Below are 19,528 nucleotides of genomic sequence, written 5' to 3' on the forward strand. Positions count from 1 at the left end.
AAATAATAATACATAGGGAAAATTACATTTTAGTACCCTGAACTTTGGGGGTAGTATCAAGTTAGTACCCAAACTTTCAAATGTGTCACTACAGTACTTAAACTTTCAAAAAGTGCCAATTTGGTCTTTACCATTAACCGATTGTTAGTAATTTGTTGAAAATGTCAAAACTACCCTTTAAAAGAAGACATTGTTCATTGTCTTATACCTTGAGACTAAACCGGTTGAGGTGTTTGAGATTCTAGACTAATGAAGTCATTGTCTTCTACCTTTAGATCTGAAACACATTCTTGTCTAGTTATTTTTTTTGCTTTTAGTTATTGTTTCTCTTTATCATATTTCATGTTTTTTCTTTTTTTTTTCTTTGAACATAACCAATTCATTCTCAAGGCAGAAGACAATGAACAATGTCTTCTTTTGAAGGGTAGTTTTGACATTTTCAATAGATAACTAATAGTCAGTTTTGAAAGCTCAAGTACTAATTTGACACTATCCCAAAGTTCAGGGTACAAAGTGGAATTTTCCCTAACACATAAGTACAGAAATTGGGATATGCTTCTCACATAGTTTACCTCATACCTACCTCACAGCCACATCCCACCTTGCATTGGAAACATCTCCCATGAATAATAAATTCAAGGATGGGAAATATTTCCAATGTGTGGCCACAATATGCTGTGAGGTCAGTGTGGAAATCAAATCCAGTCCCTCACAACATCCTAGAGCACATCCTTCCCGTGTATTGGGAACATCTCCCGATGATGACATCATCATTTCTGATATTATCATCGGGAGATGTTCTCAATACACAGTGGGGATAAGCTGTGGGACGTTGGGGGGGGGGGTGCTGATTTGAACTCGTCATGTGAGGCACACACTGTGAAGAGCAGATGCAAATTCTAAATACGGGAGATATTCTTAATACATAATGGAATGCGACTGTAAGGTGATTGTAAGGAGTGCTGTGTGAGGAGCAGATCTGATCTCCCTTGGAGAGTGGATCTCCTCCTCACATATGGCGCCTCAGAACGACCTCACAGACACATCTCACCGCACATTGGGAACATCTCCCGTACTTATATGTTATTATTTATAGGAGATGTTCTTAATGCACAGTGGGATGTGCCTGTGAGGTGCCCATTTGTGAGGAGCAGACCCCAACTCCAGGAAAACACATCAAATGCGTTTGATATTTTGATATTTCGCTTAAACTCTCGAACCCTTTCATTTATTCCTTCATCTCTAACCCATCTCTCTCTCTTTCCCTCTTCCTTCTTCCTCCTCTCTCATATCTACTTCCACCATTGCTACCAACTGCTGAAAACCATGCTCAACCTCCCTCCTTCCCTCCCTCTCTCTCTCTCTCTCCTTTTTTCTTTCCATTGGAGGCCACTCACGTTGGAACCAATTGTTCCTTTGCTGCAATCCCTACAAGCGGCATTCTTTTCAAGATGTCCGTTCCTCTCTCTTTCTCTCTCTCAAATTCCTTTTGGTGTGCAGTGCAAGAAGCAGAACTACGTTGGCTGTTAATGGATCAGATTTGGCTATATTTGTTGGGGATTTTGGATAAAATATGGTTGTGTATGTCTTGATATTAGTAGGAATTGTAATAAAGCTACTCATTAAGTAGATCTAACTAAGCCTCTAATGGTGAAAATCTTTCACTCTGTATTAGTACCTTTTAATACAGAGTTTCCTGTTACACCCTAATCAAAACCAACATTCTTTGTTGTAATTAATCGATTTATTGGATTCTTTGGCATGGGAAGACAATATATATATATATATATATATAATGTCTCAGAGGAAAATAACCACAGACAACTCCGTGTTGCAAACTATGTTTTAGTCTTTGTAACCTAAAAGCCTCTAATTCTGCTAGTGTCAAAATGATCTCCAATTCCTCTCTTGGTTTGAGCTCATAGAATAAATTGATTAGCAATTACAAGATATGTAGCCATATCAAATTGCTCATTTTGGGAGAGAATTTCAGAATGAGCAACAACTAACAGAATAATGAATTATGACAATGTTTTCTAATTTTGGTGGGCAATTATCCATTTCAAACAAATTTATTTAAATTGTAGAATCTTTTAATGAAATGATTGATATTTTTAATCATCCATATTAAGGTTTTTAAAACCGAATAGGACAATAAACTGTTCAGGGGTCTAGTTTCCCGGTCGAATGGTCCGACCGTTTGAATCAAACGAACAGCTCGTTCTGACAAAAAAATAAATAAATAAACGGCTAAAAACCGCTGAATGGTTCGAACGGTTCGAACACCCAAGTCAATGGTTTTTGGCCAAAATGACGGTTCTGTGGTAAAACGGAACCGGTCAGATGACCAATTCCTGATTTTTCCGGTCTGACAGTTCGGTCCGGTTCAATTTTGAAAACCATGATCCATATCTTATTCTTTCTTGTTGAAATGAGGCAAGACCAAGAATCGGCAAACCAATTCATTTTTGCCTAGAACAATTAAGACTTTGGAGGAGGCTCTTGAAAAGTTAGAAGGAAAAACAAAAGATAAAAAAAGAAGTAATAATGACATCCGATCTTTTTAATCAAACATTGCCAATGTTATTTAATTCTAGTGTAATGATGTAAAACTGACCAACAATAATTTAACGGATTTCAGGCTTGCAATCCTATTTGTTCCATCTTTGAGGAAAATTTTGAATCCATAAAGCACAAATAAATCAAGAACAAGGATGACAAGCACACATGATATAGCTGAATTTTACATTGACTTTATCAAAACATACTTGTTCAATTCCCATATGTAACATTCATTGAAATGAAAAAGTATATAGTATATACAAAGTAGAGCAAAAGAAAAGCATATATTATTTAATTACTGTATTTAGGCCTAATATCATTTCCTTGGATAATAAAGACCAAACGTCCAGTGACCACCCTTCACCTCCATGATATACATACCCACTTCCCCATCTTCTCCTATGTCGTTAAATAACTCATCTATCTCTATTTCCACGCATCCATCTTCTCCTCCTAAGGTAATGTGCCTCCTGTCGACCCAGCAACATGGATGGCAACAATATGGGTGGTTGCAAGAAGATGAACCTAACTACCTAAGGCTATGTACATGGTTGAAAATCACTCCGGGATACAGCTGGTGAGGCAATTAGGGATCCAGATACACACTCTGGATATCTCCGCCCTTAGTTTCGGCAAACCTTACAAACAACTTTGTCTAGAGAAAGTCGAGGCCTGTTCAGCCACCTCTGAGAACTTTAAAGTTTGAAATTCAGAGAGAGAGAGAGAGAGAGAGAGAGAGAGAGGGAGGGAGGGAGGGAGGGAGGGAGGAGAGGGTTGAGTAGTTGAACATGGTTTCCGGCAGTTGTTAGCAACAATCTCTGGCGGTTAGTGGCACCGGTGGAATCAAATGTGAGAGAGGAGGAAGAAAAAGAAGTGGGAGAAAGACGAGTTTGACATAGAGAAAGGAATGAAAAGGCTGCTCGAGTTTGGATCGTACAGAAAGATTTCTGTCCGCTTCAATAGCAGTTTGGCTGGGAATATCTCCCTATTTATGTGCTTTGCTTCATGGGTAGATATTCCCAATACAAGATTGCAAGAGGCTGTTGGAACGGTGTGAGCATGAGCTTGCTCTGACTGAAGCCAAACTCTTCCTCACTCGTTCAACCAAACATGCTACAATCACCGACATTCAGCTTTAGTTGCTGAGATCACAAAGAAGCAACTGGAGGCAGCTCTTCTAAATCTAATAGATCCCAAGTAAAACAATTGGTTTCAGATATTCCGATCCATCTATCACATGGTGAAGGAAATAAATGATATAACCAAAGGAAAGAATGAAACAAGTGAACGCAACTGAGTGCCATTTCTCTCTTATTCTATTTCTAGATTTCCAAATTCCAAGCTCTCTGATTTATTGCAGGGGGACGCAGTCAGGGGGATGCAGTCACGCAGTGGCTCTACATAATTGAAATATATGAAAAATTATGTACCTTTGAAAGAGCTAATGGCTCCTCATCCTATTGCCATTTAATAAAACATCTTGTTAGCTTTCATCTTACATAATAGTTCTCTATTGCTGTACCAAGAAGGCAAGAACTATTATCGGATTCCAGCATATATGCTCTATTAATGTTTCTCCTTGTCAGGAAACGATTTCTCACTTTTCTTTCTTACCGGCAAAGTGATATATGCAGCCTACAAACAGATTAAAAAGAAAAGATGGTAAATCATATAGATTTTGTTCCTTTATTTTTAAGTGAAAAAAGGAACTTGTATTGAGTTCTGGGTTTGGGAGTCGATGAGGATGAGGATCCCTTATTTCATACATACAGTAGTAGATTAATAAACTTGGGGAATTGAGAACAGGGAAGCTTGTAAGACAAATTCCACACATTTCTATCACCTGAAAAAGATTCACTCCTAATCCATGGGTAATGGAGATTTTGCTTCCCATTTCAATTTTTTGTTTTTTTATTAAAAGAAAATCGATACTTGGAATTTATGAAATTAATTTTGCTGTGTGGAGAAATCCCATTATCATTTCAACTATCCAGATATTGCATATCAACCATGTCTTTGCTCTTCTCGAGCTGAAGATTATTCACCGGTGGAGGAATATACTGTCATTTTAGTTGAAAAGATTATTCAAGGTGAAACTGAACATTAGAGGAGGAAAGGCAAAATTAAACATCGGTGGTTGTAGCATGTTCGGTTGAACGAGAGAGGAGAAGTGAGCTCTCGAGAGAGAAGTGGTAAATGGGCGCCTAAACGAAAACAAAACAAAATTTGGAGTCCGATAGACGTTAAGTCTAAACTTTGTCGGTTTGATAAATGGAACCAATGACGTGTTTAATTATTATTGGGGGGGCCGTAGGGAACAGACGATGTGAGCTCTCGAGAGTTTGGCGGGTTGTCAAAATATCAAATGCATTTCATCACTTTTGGAGTCCGGACTGCCGTTAAGGTTGGGACTCCTTTAATTTCTAATATAGAAAGATGTATGACGTGTTCATAAATCTGAGCTGCCTCACAACCTAGTTATAGAGTAGTACAGACACCCGTCCTCTTCCCAAATGAGGTCAACTTAATTATTACGATTTCAACTGTGATATTAATTGAATCACCGAAACAAAAAGTTAAAAACAAGACGACGATAATTTTGCTAGGCTTTGCAGTATTGTTGTGAGTATCCGCGCCATCCGATGGTCCTCAATCAACATGTTATATTTATATCCATCAATCCACAGCCTTCATGAAAAAGGAAATTTGAGAGCATAAAGGGCAAAAGACGCATTATTTCCACACCAAACTAGTACTTGTCTCATGACCATAACAATAACCTAATATCATAACTTTCCTCCTGTTCTTTATGCGTCATAGAGATTTTTTTTCAACATTCAGTTTTCGTAGACACTCTTAACCCAGACCCAAAGAACATTTGAACAATACACGAAATTAGAAGTTGTTCACTTGCAAAGCAAAACATGCAAAGGAGAAAGATGCTACCTTCTTTCTTTCTTTTGTTGCTCTCCTTTTTTTCATGTGAGATAACTGAGGAACTCTGCAGCAGTGGCAATGGCACCCCCTGTAATGGCATCCGCTACAATTTTGTCTCTGCTATTGTTGCTGGCTGCAGAAATCAGAGCTCCACTTAATGCACCGCTAAGGGTTGCGTTTTTCTACAAGATGACCAAAAAATAAGTAAATGACAGAATCATGTATGCTCGCTGAGTGACTAACAAAATGTTTATGTCCTATTCCCCTTGGTGGTGTTTGTGCATCTTAATCAGATGGAATTAATGCGATGGTCTATATATAAAATAAATCAACAATTTCCAATGGCTACACTTACAAGCTTGAATTGACTTCAAACCCAATTTATCTAACTAAACAAAATGGGCATTTCTACCTTTGCAGTTTAATATTCCTACCTTCTCACCCTAAGATTTTACAACATTCCAATCCCACCCAGAAAGATGTTCATTACCCCAAAATAAGAGTCAATATTTGGTTTCAGAAAGTAGACCTAATGGCATAGGAAGATTACACAACCATGAAAACATGATCTCAGCCAAATAATGCTTACTAAGCAGTTACAGCTTGGAGCCATGGCCCATGGGTGAAACTGCTTGTTATTATGCTTGAATGAAAATTGTTCAGCCATATTACAAAAGCACTTAGCAACCAAACAGAAATTACCCAGTCTCTAGTGCCACGGATCCTTTCAATTCCATATTCCATTCCCACATACACTCCAGCTACAGTCCCTGCAAAAAGTTACAAAAAACAATTTCTTTCTCATTTGTCTCTCTTTACAGAAGAATATAAAGTAATCAAGGTATCTTTTGGGCCAATCTACTGAATCCCGAGAAGAAGAATATCCAAGACCAAACATCTTTACTTTTAATTTGGCTTACCCCAGTAAGCGCCCTCTTTGCACATCTTCTTCAACTGCAATGATAGTGACCACATTAGTAGCATTAGAGAACAGCTACATTCTGATTCTCTTTCTGGATTATTAGTCAAAGGAATAAGGCTTCCAGGTAGCAGCACTTTCAGGACACACTACTAGTTATATAAGCCATATCAATAACACTAATTAATGTACAAGATATGATGGCATTGGACATATCATTCTCATGGAAAACTTTGCATATTGAGAACTATCATCAATGAATGTAACACATGCATGCACAGGAAGATCGCAGTCTGCCATTTAATAGATCCAACTTATGTATCTCCTTTCATTGAAAACTATCTTGATTGAAGTGTTACAGTCTTTACCAAGACTGGTCCAAAGGGATGTAGGGATGCCATAGCTCAGGTCATTATGTACTGCTCAGATTATAAATCCATACGCTTAGACAAAACACACATATTGTACTGCTGTTATCTTGTCAATCTCCATACCTGAAATATGTCTTTAACCCAATAATCCTTATGGTAGTCTAACATTTGATCTGAGCTTTGCTCAATACCTGACATTGGGTGTATTTGCACATTGGCGAGAATTGTAATTCATTCAATGCTAAATATGGTAAAGAGAAATTGTTTGAAACTTGTCATATGTCTATGATGCCTTATCAAAATCTGGTAAACTGTAAGTTGTTAGGAACCCATCAACATCTAATCTTCAAGGACAATTGTGTTCAGGGAGGGAGGCCAAGAAGATAATGCTCTCCTTACTGTATTGTAAATGTAAACTTGATCAGATGCCTTAGGCCATTAATCCTTTCTAAAGGTGGGGAAGGAACTAAGAAAATATAGAAAGAAGATAACAAGTTCCAGTTAGATCCATTTTGGTAAGATCAATATAACCTTACGATGACCACTTCTATTTCCTTTTTCTATGTAAACGAGTATACTAGGATCCAGGTTTCATGGTTGCAAATTAGAACAAGCAATTCAGCCACAACATCAGACCCTAAAAGCTACTAATTCATCAGCTCCAAAACTGAATATAATCAAACCAATTGTGGGTAATGAACAGAGGAAATCTTACCGTGTGCTCAAGTATGTGTTTTGAAAATTCCCCTGCACAGAATTTATACAATTAGGTGAATTGAATAAACCTTTAATATGCAGCATTAAGTCAATATGCAACAAGGGTGGCAGAATCACTGCAGCCGGCACCTTAAGCAACCAACTGAAGATTTTTGCATCTACTGGTTGCCCAGATTATTAGGCCTAGCTAATTCCTGTACGCTCTTAGTTTAGATATGCACTTTGCGTGAATTTGATTAAAATACCAATGCAAATACAGGAATTCGCCGTACATATTCAAATTTTAATAAAAACAGTTTAGACTGAACCAAAAAAGAGCCAACATCAACAATATAATTAAAAGAAAAGGCAAGTTTTTTTAACAGATAAGAGAAAATGAATTAACAAGCAAGGGTAAAGGACTGGACCTTTCTTCAAGCAGTGAAATGTTTCTTCTGCGGTCACTCTCGCTGCTCCCACCTACAAAAAATAATCAGATTATAGATTATACAAAATAGCCGGATGATAAGACATAAAGACTATTTTAAAATAAATATATCTCTCCGAAAGGTGAAAGCAAATGAAGGAGTGAGAGGGAATGTATTGGAGAATTTACAGTTCCAATCTTGACGAAGCCATCGACAGTGTGATTAAGGAAAGGGTTCCCCATGTCGATCACAACGTCGACCTTCGGGGAATTGAAAGAACCAGATAATCTGCTCCGCGGCATCTTCTCGTCGTCGTCTGCAACAAATCTCAATCGACTGAGACTTAGTTGGTGCGAGCCCGTCCAGTCACCAGTGCTGCTGTTCAGTGTTCACTCTCTCGTCTCTCGTGATTTCGCCCAGCAATTTCGACCTGCAAGCTGCAACCATTTATGCAGTGGCATTAGTGTGCCTAAATTTACCAAAACACCCTTGTGATGCAACTAATCCCAAGGGTAAAAAAGTGGAGTGTATTTTGACATTTTGTATGCATCTCATCTCTGGCCCAGTGGCCCTACTTATATGCTGCAAATTTTGCCGACCGTCAAAAATCCCACTCAGTTTTCTCCATTCACTTCCTCCTCCGTCTAAATCAACATCAACGTCCACCGGGGGCCCATTCAAAGAAAAAAGGAAAATCAATCACCGGGTGATAGGTATTTCGTTACACCTCTGTAAAGACTGCATCATGCAAATTTTACACTACCTTCTGAACACGTGTTGCACAAAATTGCTTAGCTACAACTATAAAGTACAAAGAATAAGAAGTCTGATCTGCTATCAATATAACTTCCAATATAATTTATAGCCGCACATCTCATGCATGATTACCACCTCACAAAGTACGATCTATCAAAATATACAAATACGACACGTGTGTGAGATATGTGGTTAGAGATCACGTTAGAATCTGTGTTTTGATAAACGGGATTAAGGGGGTAGGGACGGGAAAATTTTTGGCTGAACTGAGCGTGACAATATTATTATGCCATTCAGTTTCTTGTTTCTTTTTTCTTGTCTTATTATCCACACGGACCACACCCACACCCATGGTAGTGGTAGCGTGTCATGCGCAGGGAGTTCCCAAACAGCCCGCCCAGGATGTCTTTTCCTTCTTCGGGACAGAATAGGATGCATTTCCTATTTTCCAGTTTTTGTTTGCATCCGCTTCAGTTTTGTTGTATTGCAATTATAATCCTGCACTCCTACCCGCTACCTGGTATATATATTTTTTATCCCATTTCTCCCTCACTGGTAATACAAACTTTGCATCTCAAAATGTAATCAAATTTTGCAACACTTTCCTTCTATAATGCTCCCAACATGTCTCAAACATACCATTCTAACATTTTCCCAACATCTTATTGTACAGCAGCTGCGGTGGCTTGTTGAAGATAGTGTTAGGAGCATTTTATTAGTAGCGAATCCCGGCCCCTTTCTTCTTACCTCATTCCCAAACAAATACCCCCCTCCTTTCGGTCTCCTTCATATAATCGTTTTAGTGGGCGCTTTTTGGGATCAATTCTCAAAAAAAAGCATTCATACTTCCAAAGCCCGTTTTTCACAAATAAAAAATGTTTCTGTCACGTAGATAGTGAATAACACTATGCTGTTTAGTAAGATGATTTTCATCACCGTTTTTTATGTATGTATTGGTAGATAAACACCACATGGGATACACATTGGTGGGGTCTCAATTTTTGAGGCATATCTGATTTTTTAATAATCGGCTGAACCAAACAATAAAATACATGAGTGTTTGTTGAAACGCTTATGTGTATCCGACATGACACCGTTTTTTTTTTTTTTAAATGGCCATGGTTCCAAACATCCCCTTACTTATTAAAAACAAATGAGGCAATGACAGATTTGAGGTAAGAATAAACCCATAATTAGACAGCCTATTTGCATTCTCATGCATTTACATTAGTACAAATGAAAACTAATAGGTTAATAATAACATTGTTGGTTTCACTTTAAAAATAAAAAAAAAAATAAAGAAAAAAAGAAAAACACCACACAACCAATGGTTTTTTTTTTTTGTGTGTGTGTGTTTCGTTTAAGAAAAAACGATTCTTTTGAAGCCATTTATACAGCCCAATTTTCTTAGTATCAAAACCAAAACAATGCATTTTGGTGGACATCACCTAATTTGCAAACGAACATAGAAGAGAGAGAAATCAACTTAAGAGGAAGATGAGAAATTACAATTGGAGATTATTGGGAACAAGCTATCGTAGTCTTTAATGAGGGAAAAAATTGCGGTGGCAAGACCGCAACACATGATAAATACCCATGCATGCACAATAGAACCATTTGTAACATGATACTTGGGTTCTTTTTTTTTTTTTTGTGTAGCACAAGTGTAAATCAAATACAAAAAGTTTCTCTTATTTGCATTCATTGGCAATGCAATTTTGTATTCAAAAAATTATTGTAAAATTTGCACTATCTTCAAGCTCATATCTCCTGCCAACAACGATCTTACCCATACCTAACTACGGGACACTACAGTTGCACATGGGAAACATCTTCCCAGTTTACATGTTATCATTCATGGGGAGTTGTTCTCAATATACAGCTGTAGTGTCATGTGGGTAGAAGATCAGATTCCTTCTTACTACCTGAATTCTTGATCATATAAGGTGTGACCACATGATCTACCTTCTTACCTCACGGCCAAACAAATAAAATTTGCACTACAAACAAAATGAGCCTTACAAAACTAGTTTGATGCGGGCCCCCAGCATTGTCCAACCCGTTCTTGTTGGGTTTGGACATAATTTTAGGATTATAGGCTTGAGCTTGGGCGCAAAACATTGGACTCGATTTTTTGAACCAAGCTCAAGCTTTCTCAAAAAATTCAACCTGAGCCCAATCTGATAATATTTTATATAATATCTTTTTTTTTCTTTGTTTATCTTCTCTTTCTTTGAGTCATGATGTAAAATTTTAGTATTTTTGGATTTTAGGGTCATTTAATAGGAATAAATCAGATATATTGTTGATTAAGAAAATCTCCTTGCCCAATTAATAGATTGGTTTCGCTCAACATCTTGGCCCAATGGTTGGATTCGGCTCAGGTTTGGGCTGAAGATATTCTCTTAATAAAGAGTTAAAGCCTGGCTTTATCCCGACCCGACAGCCCAGCCTATGAACAAGTCTACTTCCAACTAATCCATCACCAGTGAAAACCCAATTTACAGAAATCTATACCGGTGCCCCAAAGAAACAAACATAGAGTATTTCCTTCGAATTTCCCTTCACACTTTGTCAGGCTGTCTTTAGACCTTGTTTGATTTCATTTAGAATAAGTACTTGCTTTAACAAGTGCTTATTTTAAGTGTTGGGACCATACATTAAGTGTTAATTAAGTGTTTATGTATGTTTGGTAAAAAAGTTACTAATAAGTACTTTTTTTAAAAAGAAACACTTATAGAAAAAAAAGACCTGAGAGGCTTTTTTTCAACACTTATTGGAGAAGTGCTTATTTCAAATGACATGGGACGATTCAGTCCCTGATATTTTTTAATCCCCAAACTACCCCTATATGAGGGTTTTCTTCTCTCTTCTTCCATTCGAACTCCAAACACGCAAGGGGCAGTGCACGATACCTAGTTTGTGACCAACAACAACCAATGGTGAGAAAAAACGACGGCGAACCAGTTGTTTTGCCAATGACTACCGATTTATGCATTCCTTCATCGGCTTGAACTATTTTTCGGGGTTTTCTTAATGCCTGAAACCCCCCTCTTTGGTATGTTCTCAGATCTATCTTGGGTGAGTTTAAAGGTGACAACCCATCGTCTAGACACTAGCGAATGAAGGTTAGTTCGCCCAAATGAATCCCCTCCATGTTTGATGTTGTTTTTTTGGATGAATCGATTTTTTTCAGATTTTATAGATAAGAAACCAGAAATATTTTGGGCGTTCTTTGGCTGCATTGTATATGTGATGATTCCTATGGATAAGTAGGGTTTTTTGGGCATTTTTTTTGTTGAAGGTCATGCAAAAACTATGCTTAAGTATGTGGTTGCAACATTTTTCTTAATTTTTTTGCATGAATAATTAGTTAAATGATTGTATTTTTATTGATTTGTGATTGTATTTTTCTTTATTTTTTATATGAATATTTGTGATGCTTTTTATATTTTGTTGCGACTAATAATTGGTTAAATGTTTCCATGTTTTATTGATTTGTGATTGTACTTTTTTCATTTTTTATATGAATATTAGTGAAAATTATTATTTTCAACGTACGCATTTATGGGGAAAGTACCTCATCAACATTCCCACCACACTTGGCAACCCTTAAGGCTCAGTTTGGAAGAAGTACAAATACAAATATGCACAATACAAATACATATAAAATAATACAAAATAAAAGGTTTTGCACTCTTAAGAAATCTAATATAGTTTTGATTTTTTTTTTTTGGTGATGAACATGGGTTTGATCTTGAATCTCGACAGAGAGACGAATAGAGAGTGAATAGACTAGTCTGAATGAACCTATCACGAGTTAAAAATTTTCATAAAACCATGAAACGTGAAGATTTTGAAAACAAACATAGTTCATTAGTTTGTATGCTGATGCTAAAAGCCTAAAACTACGGTAAGCTACGCCAAAAAAAGCCAGGACGGCCAGGGGAAGGAAATCCGAATTTATTATCATATAAACCTCTATGCACAGACAGAGATTGAGCTAGAGTTGGAGCCACAGCTCTTTTAATTCGACAGCAATGCCCTTGCCCTGCAGTTATAGCTCGAATTCAGATTTCAGAGCCCATGAATGGCTCAGGCACCTGCACTGCCGACTGCTGAGCAGCTTGGCAAGTTGACAACGACACCACACACCACTGTTTCTAATTAAGACACAATAATTACGACAATCCTGAGAAGCTTTTATTAGTGGATAATCCGGGAAGGAAAACTGACTTTTTCTAATGTACGAGGAAAGATCGACAGCTCATAGCTCCCTACTCGAAACGCCTACGTCAGTACATCACCTCCCCCCTACCTAAGCCGTCAATTCACCGCCGCTGGTTAGCAACTATAGCTGTACAGATTCACCTCCTCTCGACTGTCGTGCGCACTGCCCAATTTTCAAGTGGCCAAGCGGCCCAAGCCCTTTCAGTTAATTCAGTTTCTGTTTTACATGGTACCTAAAGTCCAAACTCCGAAACCAAAAGAGCGCCTTACCACCTTAATACAGGGAACTGGGAAGACGGTTCGAATGAAATATGAGTCTGCTGAACTTCAGGTGCAGAGCAGATAAGCTCGGAGCTCCGGTCGGAGGCTTGTATCTGTAGTGGCGATTCCGCCTATAACCGGGAAGAGGATCCATGCAATGCGCCGTGTCATCGACCGAAGCACCATCCGAAACTGGTTCGGTATCTATTTTAAATCCTCAACTCCCTCTTCTCTTCTCATCCTACCCATTTCCTCCTTTATTTATAATAGTAAATAAACACATCTTCTCTCTCTCTGATCACTTCTTATGCCTGTTTTCTCTGTTGATCTTTCTCTTTCAGTCACTCTGACTACATTTATCGAATAATCGTTTTCCTCGCTCTGTTTTCATGTCTCACCTCTTCGCTCTTTTCTACCCCCTCGCTACTATTCTCTTCTACAGACAGTTGTTTCTGTAGCGTTCCGTTGCCAGTCGCTCTATCCGACATGAACGAGTTTAAATTGAAGAAGGAATACGAGAGACTGAAAGGCGCAGACGGAAATAAGGATCCCATAAAACTAAGCTTTTACAACAGATTTAGATCGATGTTCTGCATCTTCAGGTATGTTCTCTTCACTTGTTTTCTTGACTTGGTGGTTTTGTTATATTTTGGTTTCTTGCCGAGTGATAGATTACCAGATACTGATTAATGCATTGATGTTTCCATCTAATCCTTGAATGTGTTGCTCATCGATGTGTATATATTTCACGCATACACATAGACAGGCATGCCTGGAGCTGGGGCGTATGCATGCATTGTTCAAGTATGCCAATTTTCCAATACTCTTATCTGTATCCATTGCTGTATTCTTTTGCATTTCTAACTTCTGTTAGGACTTCTGGTAAATTTAACAACAGCCCCTTGTTATTATTAAAACCATGAGACAAAATAAAGTGATTGTGTATTATTCTTGACCTGATTTTGTAGGAAAAGTTTTAAGAGGACCCATGAAAATGAGGATTGGATCAATGTAAAAGGATATGAGACATGGAAAAACATGTTTGCCAAGGTGGAAGCCGCATTTGAAATTTTTGTATAAAAATACTCAGGCTAATTTCTTCACATTCTAATTGTGTTACATTGAAATTTCTCAGGAAAGGCATTACTTTGTTGTCCAAGTTGAGAGTTTAACCAGAAAACCTTGCAAGGAGAAATTAATGATGCATCCAATAATGTGGTAAGAATCATGCCCTGCTTTTAATCCTAGTAGTAATTTTATGAATTTGGATATTATGGAAAAAAAATTCGTCCATCATATATGTGACATCCATGAGTGGCTGATCTTATTATGATGAAAGATGTAAAGAGCAATGATGGCATCGTGGGTCTTGTCCATCCATTAAGGAGACATTAAATCACAATGTGACAAAGTGTAAACAGGGGATTTGCTGCAAATACAAAGGTTCCAAGGAGGCCAAGACCGTGGGAACAGGCATTCATCATGATGTAAATGATGCTACTTATTAGATTCCTAGATCCCTCATTGTGTTGAAGATGGCTAAATAGTGCAATATATTGAGGATATAAATATAATCTTGTTATGTTACATAGTTGCTCCTAATGTCACACTAGCATGTGGTACTGGCACATCAACCTATAGAAATTATGACATGGTAACATGGCTAAAAATAAATATTTATGTAAAGATTTAGTAACATGCCAAAGTGTTTGCACCTTATTGGATGCTTCTCTTTACACATTGTCTAAGAGTGCTGAGTACCTTTTCATTGTTGTATGCCCTTATTGGATGCATTTACAAATTACAGCAAGTATTCTGTAAGTACCAAGTTTTGGCATTGGATAGACAATTAAGATTTGCTGCAAATACAAAGGTTCCAAGGAGGCCAAGACCGTGGGAACAGGCATTCATCATGATGTAAATGATGCTACTTATTAGATTCCTAGATCCCTCATTGTGTTGAAGATGGCTAAATAGTGCAATATATTGAGGATATAAATATAATCTTGTTATGTTACATAGTTGCTCCTAATGTCACACTAGCATGTGGTACTGGCACATCAACCTATAGAAATTATGACATGGTAACATGGCTAAAAATAAATATTTATGTAAAGATTTAGTAACATGCCAAAGTGTTTGCACCTTATTGGATGCTTCTCTTTACACATTGTCTAAGAGTGCTGAGTACCTTTTCATTGTTGTATGCCCTTATTGGATGCATTTACAAATTACAGCAAGTATTCTGTAAGTACCAAGTTTTGGCATTGGATAGACAATTAAATTTCAGATTCCCCGTTACTAGGTCCAGTCTGCTATACCCTATGTTAGTTGCCAATAATATGGAAATTATTCATGCATATTATAGGCATTTGCAGTATATGATAAATTTATAAGGATCACAGATATTCTCGAATCCCAGTCAAAGCTTTCATTCTTATGTAATAGATATAGGATTTGCCATTATCTCTTTCCCCCTAATTATCCTATCTGCTGTGGACTATCTTCAGGCAAATAAAAGTTAGATATTGGGATTCCCATTTCTTGTTTTCAGTTATATTACACAGATATGGCATGGACATGACTTGACATGGTATAGGATACAAAATTTACACTAAAAATTGAAGTATCTGACACAATATTCCACCCTTGCATCTGGGTATCATAGATTTTGATTTTAAGTTCCACTGAAAGCACTAACTACTTGCCACAATTCTTTCAAGGATTTTCTTGTTTTTATGGAACTTACGAGGATTTCCTGTGTGTTTTCTTTTCCCAGCAAAGGTACTTATGATCTATTCAATGGGTAGATCTGTGTTTAGTCATGTGTGCTATTTCATTAATAATATTACCTTATCATTTTTCAAAAAAAAAAAATCTGTGTTTTGTCATGTGTTGTAGCAATTGTTTCAGGAAAACAGTGATTTTTCACTTTCTCTGATTTATGCCAGTTTATTTTTGTTTTGGCTTTCTCTTATTTGTCCTTTTCTTTGTAAAGGTTATCTTCTATGGTCTAAAGTGCAACATTAGGATTTTACTTTGATTGGGAATTTCTTTTTTAATATTTGAAATTTTATTACTGGTAAATATGAATGTACTCTTCCTCCATTCCTTTGAAAGAAGTTTCAGTGCTGTCTTCACAATCTTTTCCTTTAGGTTGTGTTTAGTCTATCAGAAAATAAGAGAGAAACAGATTGATGATGGAGAGTTCTTAATGATGAGACTGTCTCATTTATTTAGTTGAGAGATTATGGTTGTTTTTAGGTTAATGATGAGGTGGATTCGGAAACAGTTGGGAAGTCTGATCTAGTTTGTGTGGTTCCTCTGCTCATTTTTACATATCTTGGTCTTATTGACTGATATTAATTCTAAGAAGATAAAGATACCTTTTGTTGTACCCATCCAATGAATGGGGTGCAAATCTCATAAACCATATGAGATCTGCATGTCTAAGGAAACCATATGACAAATGATTCTAATCTATGATTATGCCAGCTCCATAGATTGGGTCTTGTGCTTCATTGATAAAGGACAATACAATTGCAAAGATGATTTACATTTATCATGTGATTGAACATTGCGCAAAATAATTCCAAAGTACAGGTCTGTATGCATATGCTATCTACCCCCCACAAGACCCCAGACTGTTGGGACCAACATTATGTAATGGCTTTTCTTGTGTGAGTGAGCATTGTCCAAAGATCTTAGACCGACTGATCTCCAGATCTGGTTACAGTTTTCTGGTTTTAATAATGTTATTAGAACTATAAGCAATAAGACCACTGCTAAAACTCCGAGCTTTGAGAACATAGTAAGATCTAAAGGTAGTTTTTTTTTTTAAAGGAAAAGAAAATTCTGAATTGTAATCTCTCTCTCTCTCTCTCTCACTCACACACACACACATATGCTATAAAAGTTTTTCTAATGTACTGACTTTCCATCTCTGATATATAGTAGTCATCTCTTGTGGAACAGGGGCACCATACACTTAACTGCTCTGCCAACATCCTTGAAATTGAAAATCCCAAGGGTGTCATGTTTTTACTGAACATGTTTTGAGTCATTTGGAACATTTCACTCCTGTCAACAAGGATCGAGTGGCTGACAGAATGTTCTATCATTTAAAGTCTCTTCTCAAAGGCAAGTCATTTGGCTATTGTAAAGTAACACTAGGATTCTAATACCCTCCCCCTTTCTTCTTGGTTTAAAAAATCCCAAGTTTTAGTCCTCCCAGGGTAATACCTGAGAACATGCTAAGGGAGTTATTTTAAGCTTAGGTAGGTAGCAAGGATCTTTTTTTATTCAACATTTTTTTTTTTTGCATTTTGCTTTTCTAGGGGGATGCTGGTCCCTGAATACCATTTTGAATTGTATTAAGGACTCTACTTGCCTATGGGCTGTTGTGAGTTAAACCTCATATTTCTTTTGTTTTGGAAGGAGTAGAGAATTCAACCAATTTGATATGTCTTTTTTTGGCAATTTGTCATTCTATGAAAAATGAATATGGAATTATGCATGCACCTTCATGGTTGATTTACTGAACCAAAAGAGCCACCAAGAAAAAAAAAATAAGATAGGAAAAGTTATATAGAGAACAAAATGGTCTCATAAAATAAAAGTTCAAAACTGAGAATGCAAGTATAGGGTAGCTCTTTGTCAAATTAAAGTTTGGGGACCCCAGTGTTTTTACCTCCAAAGTACAAGCCTAAAAGGTAGTCCTTTGTGGATATGAAAGCTTTAACTTCTTTGCATCTTCAGATCTTCTTATGCATTAAAATTTGAATCTATATTGAGAATTGCAGTTCAGCAACGAGCGAATAATAATACTATCTTGATGAGGTGGGGCTCGAACCAGAGGAGACGTCGAGGACTACTGGGTACTGGCGCACTCGCTCTCTGGTAACAAAGATTGGTGGCTTGGGTTAGTTTTTCAATCCACTGATCCTCTCAACTTTGGAAAACATCTGCTATCTAGAGTGCTGCTTCTGTTCTGCATCCTACCCTATGAAATTCCTTCAACTCAAATACAGACAGACGATTGGATGTGTGACCACCAAGGCTCAAAGTTCAAATGCAAAGATTTGGGCGTATCATATTGTATCTAGGGATCCCCAAAACACTATCCCACAATAATAAAGGGATTCTAGTTGGTGAGGGCAACTTTTGGGTCCTAATATCAATAAAAACAATCTATTTAACATAATTTATAGAATGGGATAACTTTTTTTAGAATTATCAAATAAGGACAGAAATACTGTTCATCTCCTCCCTCCTCCAAACTATCAATAAATCTCCTCCAAGATTAATAAACATTGATCACAGATCTCTACTTTATTTGTCCTTGTAGTTGTAGGCTTGATGCAAGCAAAAATGGCGAAGCCCACTCTTTTGTTTTTTCATTTCGTTGTGTATCTCACTTCTCCACTTAGCATACTCGCAGATCTCTTCCAATCCCGATTTTCAGGCTTTAATGGCGTTAAAAACTGCTTTAGATACCTTTAACATGCTTAGTAGTTGGAACCAAACTGCCGATCCATGTACCTGGTATGGTGTTTCATGTGTTCTAACTGCTTCAGAAGAACTCATAGCAGCTCTGCTCTGTGTTTGGAACAACTCGGATGCAGAGAAGAAGAAGAAGAGAGAGAGAGAGAGAGAGAGAGAGAGAGAGGTGGGGGAGATTTGTAAGGTGGTATGGAGGAAGAAGGAGATGAACAGTATTTCTGCCCTTGTTTGATATTTAAAAAAAAAGGTGGCCTATTCTAGAAATTATGTAAAAAAGATTTTATTTTAATATTAGAGTGCAAAAGTTGCCCTTATAAGCTAGAATCCCAACTATAAAACCAATAAAATTAGGGAAAATTCCCGATTAGTATCTTGTACTTTGGGTCTAGTGCCACTTTGGTTCCCGAACTTTAAAACGTAACAACTCAGTATCTGAACTTTCAAAGTGCAACAATCTAGTACTTGCCATTAACGCCTTAACGGACCATCAGTCAAGGCCATCACTTGACAAAACTACCATTCATGATATGAACTGGATCATTTTACCCTTTTCTTTTAAACGTTAAAAAAATGCTCTTTTTCTCGTCAATGGGTTGAACAAACGATGAAGAAGACACAAAAAAGAGCAACAGCAAACAGAGGACAGACCAACGACAAAGAAGACACAAAACAGATATAGCAATAGCTAACAGAGAACAGAAACAATGAGCTTGCGCAACTAGTTTGTTGTCTTAGCTTTAATTTTATTTATCCAACTAGTTGCGAAAAGAACTTGTTTATCCAATCAAGTATAAGAGATATTGGACTAATTCACACCACAATAAACTTGTTCTAAAATTCAGGGGACAAAGATCTCTTTTGTAGTT

The 19,528-nt window shown here is 37.2% G+C and overlaps 2 protein-coding genes across 4 annotated transcripts; one reads left to right on the plus strand and one right to left on the minus strand.

Annotated features, from left to right (window-relative positions):
* Positions 1-5,205: 5,205 nt before the first annotated feature.
* LOC104593801 (outer envelope pore protein 16, chloroplastic-like) lies at positions 5,206-8,348 on the minus strand. The gene is made up of 6 exons (XM_010253813.3): positions 8,102-8,348; positions 7,914-7,965; positions 7,505-7,536; positions 6,420-6,453; positions 6,202-6,269; positions 5,206-5,681 (listed from the first exon to the last, which is right to left on the minus strand). Exons 1-6 carry the CDS (start codon positions 8,213-8,215, stop codon positions 5,541-5,543), a joined length of 441 nt encoding a protein of 146 aa, XP_010252115.1. The 5' UTR covers positions 8,216-8,348; the 3' UTR covers positions 5,206-5,540.
* Positions 8,349-12,615: 4,267 nt separating this feature from the next.
* LOC104593800 (uncharacterized) lies at positions 12,616-17,616 on the plus strand. 3 transcript variants are annotated; one of them, XM_088887458.1, is made up of 6 exons: positions 12,616-13,355; positions 13,603-13,762; positions 13,923-13,964; positions 14,129-14,210; positions 14,296-14,378; positions 17,118-17,616. In XM_088887458.1, exons 1-6 carry the CDS (start codon positions 13,313-13,315, stop codon positions 17,206-17,208), a joined length of 501 nt encoding a protein of 166 aa, XP_088743584.1. In that variant the 5' UTR covers positions 12,616-13,312; the 3' UTR covers positions 17,209-17,616. The 3 variants fall into 3 exon arrangements, with proteins under 3 accessions (XP_088743584.1, XP_088743583.1, XP_010252113.1); XM_088887457.1 differs by having other exon boundaries at positions 12,618-13,360; XM_010253811.3 differs by having other exon boundaries at positions 12,630-13,360; positions 17,136-17,616.
* Positions 17,617-19,528: the final 1,912 nt, after the last annotated feature.

This window comes from Nelumbo nucifera, chromosome 5 (genome assembly GCF_055504915.1).
Source record: "Nelumbo nucifera cultivar China Antique chromosome 5, China Antique-T2T, whole genome shotgun sequence".
Classification (NCBI taxonomy): Eukaryota; Viridiplantae; Streptophyta; class Magnoliopsida; order Proteales; family Nelumbonaceae; genus Nelumbo; species Nelumbo nucifera.